This window comes from Piliocolobus tephrosceles, chromosome 3 (genome assembly GCF_002776525.5).
Source record: "Piliocolobus tephrosceles isolate RC106 chromosome 3, ASM277652v3, whole genome shotgun sequence".
Taxonomy (NCBI): domain Eukaryota; kingdom Metazoa; phylum Chordata; class Mammalia; order Primates; family Cercopithecidae; genus Piliocolobus; species Piliocolobus tephrosceles.
The window spans coordinates 146,932,716-146,945,402 of NC_045436.1; the positions used below are offsets into that span (position 1 = coordinate 146,932,716).

The window sequence follows — 12,687 nt, forward strand, 5'->3', positions numbered from 1 at the left end:
CTCAGATGACCACCTCCCTGGCTTTACATAGTGCTCCAAGAGAGCAAGACAGGAACTGCCAGTCTTCTTAAAGCTTAGGTCTGGAATTGGCACAGTATCACTTCCATTGTATTCCTTGGTCAAATCAGTCACAGGTCAGTCCAGGTTCAAGGGAGGAGTTTCAAAGTACATGCAGTCATTTTAAATCTGGTATATTTCTAAGATAGAGTATTTTCAAGTAAATAAATATTCCTAAAGAAAACACTCTCACAAAGAAGTTACAGGCTCCTGACTTAAGTCTCATTTAAACTCAAGGAAGGCTTCAAATGCCAAAAAAAAAAAAAAAAAAAAAAAAGCAAAAATTAAGAGGAATGTAATATAAAAGATACGTACAACTTTTTACGTGTCTTATTTACTCATTTATTGATTTATAACACAATGAACATTATAAATTGGCGTAGGTCCTCTAAAATTATGGCCAAAAATTTGTGTGATGTGTCTGCTAAGACAAAACCCAGGCACAGTAACTTGCCCTTGGTCAGATAAATAGCACGTGGTGGGGCTGGAGACCTAGCATCCTGGCTTCAGAGGGACCAGTGCAGTGAGGTCCTGTTAATAAGTAACAGTCTGTTTGCAAATTGGGAATAAGCGTACTCAGTGTCATCATGGGGATAAAATGAGCTAGGCTAGTCCAGAGCTGCACATATAACAATAAATGTTTAATAAATACAAGCTGTCGATGTTCAGCCTCTGTTGTATTCCAGGCTCTGATATCTTTCGTCCTAGAGATGTTGGTATCATAAAGTGCAAGACCCAACAGGGGGTGGATGGGTGAGAATTTCAAAAGTGTAGCTAGAGCCAAAGCTGGAGATACTGCTTTCTCTATTAACTCTTTATGGTCTCATTTTTCTCTTGAAATCGTATGCAAATGTTTCATTCTATTCCACGATTCACTTGCTTATCTATTCATATAAAACTGGTTTACTCCAAAGCTTTCGGTATCTTTTTTTTTTTTTTTGAGACAGACTTTCCCTCTGTCGCCCAGGCTGGAAGGCAGTAGCTCTATCTGGGCTCACTGCAATCTCTGCATCCTGGGTTCAAGCAATTCTCCTGTCCCAGTCTCCCGAGTAGCTGGGACTACAGGTACATGTCACCACCCCTGGCTAATTTTTGTATTTTTAGTAGACACGGGGTTTCACCTTATTGGTCAGGCTGGTCTCGAACTCCTGACCTCAGGTGACCCACCCGCTTCGGCCTCCCAAAGTGCTGGGATTACAGGGGTGAGCCACCGCGTCCGGCCGCTTGATGAAACCTGTTACAGAATAGATATTTATACATAATATGTAAAATGCGCAGCTAAAACATTTATCTTACTGCAGTTAGTAGTAAAAACTTTTGAAAGTTACTGTAGGGAAGTGCACTATCCAGACGTGTAATCGGGAGGTACTTGGGTACCCCTGCCTTCCAAAGAAACCAATACAGGATCCACCTACTTTAGTGCCCGTGCCAAAAACCGAGCTCATACCACAGCACCGTGGTTCCTCGCGATGGCAGCGGCCCGCCTGCCCTCCGGGCGGCACCTGGGCAGGCGTCGCACCTCCCGCCTCTGGGTGGGACGGAAGGAAAGCTCGCGCCTCCTGACGTCATCACCGCGCGCCGCTATCTTCGCCTTCTTCCACTTCGCGGGAGAAGTTGTTGGCGCGAATGGATCCTGAACCCCGATAACGGATTCATCAACCGGCCGGTCCGCCAGCCAGCCAGCCAGCGCCTTCATCCTGGGGCTGCGATGGTGAGCCGCTGGGGGAGGCCGTGCGGCTCGGGGTCTGGGGAGGCTTTGCAGGCCTGGTGTGGACGGGGCACTCCTGGTATGCAGGGTGGGGGAGGATGGCGGTGGGTGGCTCCGGAGGCGAGCAAAGGCAGAGAAGGGGCCGCACACTGGGTACTGGACGCAAAACTTTCCTTGCACCGCCGGCTGAAGCTCTGGGCGGCAGCCAGCGCGCAGGGATTTTGTTGCTACGTGTACTTGCACTTTTTCCCCCCCACTCCTGGGGGAAGGGAGGAAGGAAGAGAGGAAGGATGGATGGTGGTTTTGGGACGCATTGGTAAAGTTATTTTCTTGTTCGGCCTTTCTCGAACCACAGTTTGAGTACTGCCTAAGGCGTGGATTTCAAGCTTTGGATCATGAGGGAGAAGAATGTAACAAACTTTTCTTAGGGAATATATTGTGTAGGGCCTTAAACTTTTATCATTAACAGCTCAGCTCGTCTCATCTCCACTTGTCATTAACGATCACCTGAGCGGTGCTGAGACCGAGGGCATGGAGAGGATATTTTATTTTGTTTAGATGAGTTCATAGGAGTCAAAAGGATAACACGGCTTACTAGGAAAAAGAAGTGCAGCGAATAGAAACAGATGCAAGACATTTGACAGCTGTCATCCTCTTATCACCTGGTGTTAAAAATAATCTTAAAAAAACCCAAACCTCACTGCATAATTCTGGATAAAACATTCAGACAAATTGAAAGTGAAATAATTATGCAGCCAGCAAAGCAGACATTCCTGATGGTATGGCAATGGATATGGCTCTGTGTTTGAAATATTTTTAAAGGACAATTTAAAATGTTCCATTAAGCTAGAAGATACTTAACAATCCGATATAATTTTTTTCAATCATTGGTCAACTTGTCACAGAAACAACATTCTAGGGGGTGAAAATTTTATGCCACATTGGGAAACGTTGCGGTCCTTTGTGTTTCTTCTCAAAAAAGGGCAACAGTAATGATAGTAGCTGCCTTGCACCAACCATCTTCTTTAGGTCAGTATGTGAACTGTTGGTTTTTCATGTTTTTTTTTTTTTTTCATTTCAACCCACATCGATGCAGCTTTACAGACAGTACAAGCATCTTTCTGGAATTTAAGCAGTGTGTCATGCAACTAGCAGGTGGTTGAACTAGAATTAGAATCTTGGTGTTCCTGGCCACCATGCTATACTACCTCCCTATAATGATCATCATTACATTTGGGAGGTCAAGGCACTGTGGTATTTTGGAAGCTTGATGAGATTTGGAGTCTTGAAGATGAAGAACGTGGTAATGTTTTAATTTAATGGTTTATAGATTAATTTATAGTTATATTACTATGTTAGTATGGTCTAGTTTAATAGTTACGTGGTCTTGGGCAAGTAAATAGCTTACGTTTAATCTCTTTAAGCTTCTATTTCCTTATCTGTAAGAGGGGAAAATAATAGCTGCCATAGTGATTGTTTTGGGAATTAAGCATGATGTATAGGTAAAGCTTCCGTTCTGATGCCTGGCATGTTAGGCAACTACACAGCTACCAATGATCTATTTTCTCAGAAAGGACTCTATGGAAAGTTGCATAGATTTTAAGAGGCATGGTAGATTCCTCTGTCATTTTTGGTGAACATAGCTTGTGTGGTCAACTTTTGATCATTCGGGTCCTTTTACTTTTGGTTCTTTTCTTTAATACTCCTGTTCATGGTGCAGATAAAAAGTAGACCTCAGAAAAGAAATTGGTCAAATTAGTCAGTTTTGTTGTTAATGGGAAAACGTTCTATGAGGTAGATAAGAATTTTGTATTATATTGATATTTAATTTAGCCCTCCAGTCTCTAGTGCAACAATTAGCAAAACCCTAGACTAAAATTGATTCAACAAATGTTTATTGAACACCTGTGCAAAGTTATAAGACAGTAGTTGTTTTTTTTCTTTCCCTCAAATTGTGTCATTGGGTATGAAGGACAGTAGTTCTCAATCTTTGTTTTAGTTACAGTTTCCTTTGATAAATATAGTGAATGATATGCAAATTTTCTGCCCAGAGAAATGCATATAGGCACATACACACCATTTTAAGGCATTGATCTATCTTCTTTTTTTTTCTTTTCTTTTGTTTTTTTAAAGACAAGGTCTTGCTCTGTTGCCCAGGCTGGAGTGCAGTAGTGTGATAATAGCTCACTGCCACCTCTAATTCCCGGGTACAAGCGATCCTTCCACCCTGGCCTCCCAAAGCTTTGGGATTACAGGTGTGAGCCACTGTGCCTGGCATATTCACTTCTCTTCTTCTTTTTCTTTGTTTTTTTTTTTTTTTTTTTTTTTTTGAGAGTCTTGCTGTGTTGCCCAGGCTGGAGTGCAGTGGTGTAGTCTTGGCTTACTGCAACTTCTGCCTCCCAGGTTTAAGCGATTCTCATGCCTCAGCCTCCCCAGTAGCTGGGATTACAGGTGTGTGCCACCATACCCAGCTATTTTATTTTTTTATATTTAGTAGAGATGAAGTTTCACCATGTTGGCCAGGCTGGTCTGGAACTCCTGGCTTCAAATTGATCCACCTGCCTCGGCCTCTTAAAGTGCTGGGATTACAGGTATGAGCCACTGTTCCTGGCCTATTCACTTGTCTTCTGAAGCCCATCCATAGACAGCTCTTGCCTTGGAAGCTGCAGTGAAAACAAAAATTCTAATTAAAAGTTATCAATAAAGAAATAAAGTGTATGTATTCACACAATGGAATACTGTGCAATGTTTATAAAATTGAGAAAACTTTATACTCTGATACGAAACAATTGCCAAAATAAAAATCTCTCTGGAAAGATACAGAAGGAACCAACTGATAACATTTGTTGCCTCCAGAGATGGGAAGTATGTGTCTGAGAGGCAGGATAAGAGGGAGACTTTTTACCCTTTTGAAATTTGAACCATGTGAATATATTATCTACTAAAGGAATAGAAAGAAAATTAAAAATAAAGAAGCCACGTGGACATTTGAATTTCACTGAGATTTAATTGTTTGCACAAAACTTGAATAAAACCTGACAGATGCCATTTTTAAGAAGTCAGCATATATAATTAATTGGTTGGTATAATTATTGAAAATATACATAAGATTGAACTAAACACACATGAGACTTAAGGAACAGCCTTTTGAAGAGCTGTGAGGTCAGTTTAAATAAGTTGTAGTCTGAACTGTTTCATTGCTCCACTCCTAGAGGCAGCTTTCACATCATGGTTTACTATGTGGAATGCTCTCCCTGGAGCAGTGCTTGACTTTGTTATAATATCATTTTTGCCAAATAATATGCTTTTGCCATGCGTATGTACCTGAACTTGGCCTCCAAGGCCCCTACCTACCTCTCTGATTTTCTCTCTCTGTCTTTTGAGTGTGTTAGGTTGGTTCTGTTTCTCTTTTGGAGCTTTTGTTGTTGCTGTTTTCTCTCTTTGAAATACTCTTCCTCTACATCCTTGAGTGTCTGCCTTTTTTTCGTCATTTAAGTTTCTCTTGCCTGATCCAAGGTCATGAAGAGTTATGCTTAAGAGCTTTGTAGTTTTAGCTCTTACATTTAGGACTTTTATCCATTTTTGAGTTAATTTTTATATATTGTGTGAAGTATAGAGGTCCAACTTTATTCTTTTGTATGTGGACATCTAGTTGTCCCAGCATCATTTTTTGAAAAGACTCTTCTTTCTCCATTGAATTATCTTGGCACCCTCATCAAAAATCAGTTGACTGTAAATGTGAGAGTTGTTTTCTAAACTCCCAGTTCTATTCCATTGATCTGTATATCTATCTGAATGCCAGCAACACACTGCGTTACTGTGGCTTTGTAATAATTTTTGAAGTCAGGAAGTATGTCCTCCACCTTTGTTCTTTTTCAAGATTGTTTAGGCTATTCCATTTCCTTGAATTTCTATATGAGTTTTAGAATCAGCAAAGATACCACATGGAATTTTGATAGGAAATTTATTGAATCTGTAGGTCAATTTAGGGAATATTGCCATCTTAACAATATTAAATCTTCCTATCCATGAATGTGGGATGCCTTCATTTGTTAGGTCTTCAGTTTGTTTAAACAGTATTTTGTAGTTTTTCATAGTATGAGTTTTACACTTCATTTGTTAAATATATTCCAAAGTATTTTATTCTTTTTGGTGATTTTTTAAATGGAACTGCTTTCTTTTTTTTTGTTTTTTGAGACCGAGTCTTACTCTGTCCCCCACACTGGAGTGCAGTGGCACAATCTCGGCTTACTGCAAGCTCTGCCTCCCAGGTTCATGCCATTCTCCTGCCTCAGCCTCCTGAGTAGCTGGGACTACAGGCACTCGCCACCATGCCTGGCTAATTTTTTGTATTTTTAGTAGAGACAGGGTTTTACCGTGTTAGCCAGGATGGTCTCAATTTCCTGACCTCGTGATCCACCCGCCTCGGCCTTCCAAAGTATAGACATGAGCCACTGTGCCCGGCCAGAACTGCTTTCCTAATTTCATTTTTGGATTGTTTATTGCAAAAGTATACAGAAATACAATTGATTTTTGTATATTGATCTTGTATCCTTGCTGAACTCATTATTCAAAGTGTTTAGTGGATTTCTTATGTTTTTCTGTAAGATTGTTTCATCTGAAAACACATGGGTTTACTTCTTGTTCAATGTAGGTGGCTTTTATTTCATTTTATTGCCTAATTCTTTTGCTAGAAACTCGACAACATTGAGTACAAGTGGCAAGAGCAGACGTACTTTTTCCTGTTTTTAGGGGGAAAGCCCTCCAACCGCTTACTTTTTGCTTGCAAAGTATAAGGCCTTAATATAATTTTAAATATTTTGTTTATTTGTTTATTGATTGATTGATTGAAACGGAGTCTCGCTGTTACCCAGGCTGGAGTGCAGTGGCATGATACCAGCTCACTGCAACCTCCACCTCCCAGGTTCAAGCGATTCTCCTGCCTCAGCCTCCCAAGTAGCTGGGATTACAGGCGTGTGCCACCACACCTGACTGATTTTCCTGTTTTTAGCAGACGGGGTTTTGTCCTGTTGGCCAGGCTGGTCTCAAGCTCCTGGCCTCAGGTAATCTGTCCACCTCAGCCTCCCAAAGTGCTGGGATTACAGGCATGAGCCACTGTGCCTGGCTTAAATACTTTAAAATTATTTCATGATTTTTTTTTTTCTGTCTTCCCACTAGTTACATCATTTTATAATTTATTCAGATATATGATTTTGCATTTTAGTGATTTTTAGGATAAAATATTTTTATACCTAGATAGACTTGTGAAGTATGTTGATGATAATTTCTGCTCATGGATTTGATGGACTTTTAAAAAATATTAACCAGAAATACTTGTATTTCTTTATTACTTTCAAAATAGAGAAGTAAAACCAAAATACAGTATTTTGTCAACCACTCTGCAGTGTACTGCGGTACTTATTTTGCATAAAACTGTGTACTCTTCAGAGATAAAATGAGCACATAATTTGCTTTCTCTTCTTTTTTTTTTTTTGAGGTGGAGTCTCGCTCTTTTGCCTAGGCTGGAGCGCAGTGGTACAATCTCAGCTCACTGCAACCTCCGCTTCCCAGGTTCAAGCAATTCTCTTGCCTCAGCCTCCCAAGTAGCTGGGACTGCAGGTGCTCGCCACCATGCCCAGCTGATTTTTGTATTTTGTTTTATTTTATTTTTTAGAGAGGTGGAGTCTCGCCCTGTCACCCAGGCTGCAGTGCAGTGGCGTGATCTTGGCTCACTGCCAACCTCTGCTGCCCTGGTTCAAGTGATTCTCTTGCCTCAGCCTCCCGAATAACTGGGACTACAGGCATGTGCCACCACATCTGGCTAATTTTTTTGTGTTTTTAGTAAAGACGGGGTTTCCCCATGTTGGCCAGGCTATTCTCAAACTCCTGACCTCTGGCAATCTGCCTGCCTCGGCCTCCCAAAGTGCTGGGATTATGGGGGTGAGCCACCGCACCTGGCCAATTTCTGTATTTTCAGTAGTGATGAGGTTTCACTATGTTGGCCAGGCTGGTCTCGAACTCCTGACCTCAAGCCATCCACCCGCCTTGGCCTCCCAAAGTGCTGGGATTAAGGTGTGACCCACCGCACCCAGCCAAAAAAAGAAAATATTTTTGTGTTGCCTTCATTTTTATTTATTAACTATTATTTTTAAATTTTTTATTTCCATGGGTTTTTGGGGAACAGGTGAGATTTTGGTGCATCCATCACCTGAGTAGTATGTATGAATCCAGTTTGTAGTCTTCTGTCCCTCACTTCCTTCCCACCGGTTCCCTGACTCCCTAGAGTCCATTGTATTATTATTATTATTATTTTGTTTTTGAGAGGGAGTCTTGCTCTGTCGCCCAGGCTGGAGTGCGGTGGTGATCTCGGCTCACTGCAAGCTCCGCCTCCCAGGTTCACCCCATTCTCCTGCCTCAGCCTCCCGAGTAGCTGGGACTACAGGCTCCTGCCACCATGCCCAGCTAATTTTTTGTGTTTTTGATAGAGACGGGGTTTCACCGTATTAGCCAGGATGGTCTCGATCTTCTGACCTTGTGATCCATCCACCTCAGCCTCCCAAAGTGCTGCGCCCAGCCCATTGTGTTGTTCTTATGCCTTTGCATCCTCATAGCTTAGCTCCCACTTATAAGTGAGTGAGAACATACCGTGTTTGGTTTTTCATTCCAGAGTTACTTCACTTAGAATAATAGTCTCCAGTTCCATCTGGGTTGCTGCGAATGCCATTAATTTATTCCTTTTTATGGTTCAGTAGTATTCCATTGTGTGTGTGTGTGTGTGTATGTCTGTGTGTGTATATATATATATATCCCACAGTTTTTTTTTATCTACTTGTTGATTGATGGGCTGAATGACATAATATTTTAAAAGAGCTCAAATCCTTGCATGGCACAGAGTGTGGCCTCTAGAAAGGTGTGTTAAGTAAACAAATGAAGTCCTGAATCAGGGCAGTGGCAGTGGGAATAGAGGGGAGAAGCCAGCAGTATTTGGGAGATAGTTTAGGTTGGATGATTAGGTGGAAGGTCAGAGTGAGAAGGAAAAGCAGTGGCCGTGTTTCTGTTTTGGGTGGATGGTGGTGCTATGCATGGAGATGGGGAGTAAAGGGAGAGAAGCAAGTCCCAGCTGAAGATAAATTTAGTTGAGGACATTATTAGTTGGAGGTACCTTTGGGGGATTTGCACAGAGATGGATTTGGCTGCATGTTGGCTGCGTAAATATGGAGTTCAGAGCTGGTCTGGAGAAACAGACACAAGATTTAGGAAGTATCAGTATGTACATAAGTGGTACTGGGGTTAAGTAGGCATGAGTTAGTTCGCACAGTCTGAGTGTGTGGTTCCGGAGTTTTGACTTGGGATTCCCAATAGGCTTTAGGGGAAAACCCCTAACGTTGGATACAAAGTTTTGTGTAAATGTTTGTTTTTTCATGTATCTGTGGAAAATATATGTACTTTCATCCACAAAAGCATAAAAACAATTGGCATGATGAATGGGAGAGCATCTGCTTTGTTTCCTTGGCACACATTTTGGCTTATTTTAATAAATGAGCAACTTGTTGCAGGTATTGACAACTTCCTTCACTAGTATATAAGCTCTGTAATGGCAGGGGCCACAAGGAGAGGGAACTGCTGTATAACGTGTGGCTCACGGTGCGTTTTTCACAAATATTAGAGGAATGAATAAGTACAAGTAAACTTTATATTTCCACTAAAAATGTAAATAAACTAGAAGGTAAAACTTCCTGGTATAAAAACATCTCTAGCACTGTTGCATGACTTTATATCTAAGCTATTAAAACACTTAGTGATGAAAAATATAGCCTAGAGAAATACAGTTATTTTATTATGTTGTAGGTCTCTTTTCAGTTTGGACTTAATTTCTTTTTTTTTGAAACAGAATTTCGCTCTTGCCCAGGCTGGAGTGCAATGGCGTAATCTCGGCTCACCGTAACCTCCGCCTCCTGGGTGCAAGCGATTCTGCCGTCTCAGCCTCCCGAGTAGCTGGGATTACAGGTGTGCACCACCATACCCGGCTAATTTTGCATTTTTAGTAGAGACAGGGCTTCTCCATGTAGGTCAGGCTGGTCTCGAACTCCTGACATCAGGTGGTCCACACGTCTCGGCCTCCCAAAGTGCTGGGATTACAGGTGTGAGCCGCCACACCCGGCCCGGTTGGACTTAATTTCTGTGTTCATTTAAGTAGTTTAAATTTGATTTTTTTTGGCTCAGAAGTCAGTTGTAGAAAGCTAGCTTCTGGGCTGGGCGCTGTGGCTCACGCCTGTAATCCTGGCACTTTGGGAGGCGGATTGTGAGGTCAGGAGTTCGAGACCAGCCTGGCCAGCATAGTGAAACCCTGTCTCTACTAAAAATACAGAAAAATTAGCTGGATATGGTGGTGGGCGCCTGTAATCCCAGCTACTCAGGAGACTGAGGCAGGACAACCACGTGAACCTGGGAGGTGGAGCTTGCAGTGAGCTGAAATCGCCCCACTGCACTCCAGCCTGGGCGACAGTGGGAGACTCTGTATCAAGAAAAAAAAAAAGTTAGCTCCTGGATGAATAAAAACCATAATCAGAGTACATTAGCCCTGGTGAAAATGTCAAAATTCTGAAATAAACCATTAGATCAGGCATAAACAGTCTCAAATGCTTTAGTTATGCAGGTATGAAAACATAACTTATTTTTTTAAACCTAATTTAGGTAATTGTTTCAATTTGCTATTTAATATGCCTGTGTCGGTTTGTATTTTTGGATCAGGTACTTGGAAACTTCTGTGATAGAGTGTTTCATTGAATGCGTAGTCTAAAGCTCAATGATACTAAATATTTTGACTTCAGAATCTTATACTTCCCCCTTGTCACAACAGCAGTAGAAATGGGTCTTTTTGCTCTCATGGGAGTGGCCTCTCAGGTAGACTTAACAGTCTACCTGTTAAGTGAGTAGGGGAAGTAATTTCTATTCTCTATTTCTGTTTCCTCAGTGTGCTTTATTTCATCTGTTCTTTCTTTTCTGTGCTCTGCTTTGTTTTCTAAAGACAGATTAAAGAAAGATTAGGAACAGAAAGTAGAATGTAAAGCTTCACAAGAACAGAGACCTAGCGTCTTTTGTTTATCCCAAGCATCAAGAATAGTTCCTGGGCCATAAAAGGCTCTGAGTAAATATTTCTTGAATGGATAAATGAATGATTGAATGAAAAGAGTTGATGCGGGCTCTTAAAATTCTTCTTAGCTAGAACTTGTTACTGTTCAAAGGTTTTTCAGACCACACTTATATTTCACTCACCAGTGTTTTCCTCAGAGTTTTTGAGACTCATGCTAGACTGTTAAATTAGTAACATCAATTATAAATCTAGATATATTTCTGATTTCTTTAAAAAAAACTTGTTTGGCTTAAAACAAATTTTGAAGAAGAGGAAATGTCCTAATAAAAGTGAAAGTATATTTTTGTTTTTTGTAGCCACAATATTGTAATATGAGAGTAACAGAAAATCAGTTATAGAAACTCAATTTTATTAACTCAGAAATACTATATAATCGGCATTAACTTAATACCTTCTTAAAATTTCTTAGGTAAAGTCATAGCACAAAGTTAATCCCAATTAAAGATTCTTTTAATACATAATCTTTAAAAACAAATCTACCATTTATTTTGTTTTACATAATCAAGAACCTCTCTTTCTGAGTGCAGTTGTGAAGGTCAGTGGCCTGAGAAATAACAGTTCATGTGTTCAATGAATTTTTTTTTTTTTAAGACGGAGTTTTGCATTATTTCCCCAGGCTGGAGTGTAGTGGTATGATCTTGGCCTACTGCAACCTCTGCCTCCCGGGTTCAAGCGATTCTCCTGCCTCAGTCTCCTGAGTAGCTGGGATTACAGGCACACACTACCACGCCCAGCTAATTTTTGTATTTTTAGTAGAGATGGGGTTTTGCCATGTTGGTCAGGACGGTCTGGAACTCCTGACCTCGTGATCTACCTGCCTCAGCCTCCCAAAGTGCTGGGTTTACAGGCGTGAGCCATCACGCCCTGCCTACCATTTCTTTTAGAAATGAAATTACTGGGCAAAGGGTATGTACCTTTAAAATTTTGATAAGTGTGGCTAGATTGCCTTCCATAAAGGTTATACTAGTTTTTTTTTTTTAGGTGAAGTCTCGCTCTGTCACCAGGCCGGAGTGCAGTGGCATAATCTCAGCTCACTGCAACCTCTACCTCCTGGGTTCAAGCGATTCTCCTGCCTCAGCTTCCCAAGTAGCTGGGACTACAGGTGTGCGCCACCATGCCCAGCTAATTTTTGTATTTTTAGTAGAGATGGGGTTTCACCATGTTGGCCAGGATGGTCTCGATCTCTTGACCTCATGATCCACCCGCCTCGGCCTCCCAAAGTGCTGGGATTACAGGCGTGAGCCATTGTATCTGACCGAGTTTATACCAGTTTTTACTTCTATCAGCAGTAGAGTGTGTGAGCATCTGTTTCCCCACGTCCTTGACAGATATGGGCATTGTCAGTCTTTTAAAACTTAGGGGAAAATGATCACGTTTTAATGTATCTGCTTATTTGTGACATCTAGCATTTTTTATGTTTGTTGGCTTTTTGCATTTCTTTTATACTTTGCCTATTAGGAGCTTTTATTTATTTTTCTATTGGTTGGGTTATCTTTTATTGATTTGTAGGAACCCTTTTTTACGTGTGTGTGTGTGTGTATGTGTGTGTATGTGTGTGTATGTGTGTGTATGTGTGTGTGTGTTTTAAGATTAGGGTATTGCTCTGTTGCCTGGGTTAGAGTACAGTGGTGTGATGGTCATGGCTCACTGCAGCCTTAAACTCTTGCTGCACAAGTGATCCTCCCACCTCGGCCTCCTGAGTAGCTGGGACTACAGGCATGCAGGCATGTGCCACCACACCAAGCTGGTTTTTTTTTTTTTTTTTTTT

The 12,687-nt window shown here is 41.3% G+C and overlaps 1 protein-coding gene across 2 annotated transcripts in view; it reads left to right on the top strand.

Moving 5' to 3' along the window:
- The first annotated feature begins 1,608 nt into the window (after positions 1-1,608).
- Positions 1,609-12,687, top strand: part of RFC1 (replication factor C subunit 1) — an 83,422-nt gene continuing 72,343 nt past the window's right edge. Inside the window, exon 1 of one of the 2 annotated variants that reach the window (XM_023224534.1) lies at positions 1,609-1,768. In XM_023224534.1, the coding sequence (XP_023080302.1) occupies positions 1,766-1,768 (3 nt within the window). In that variant the 5' untranslated portion in view covers positions 1,609-1,765. The remainder of the gene's footprint in view (positions 1,769-12,687) is intronic. The other variant, XM_023224535.2, reaches the window with a different exon arrangement.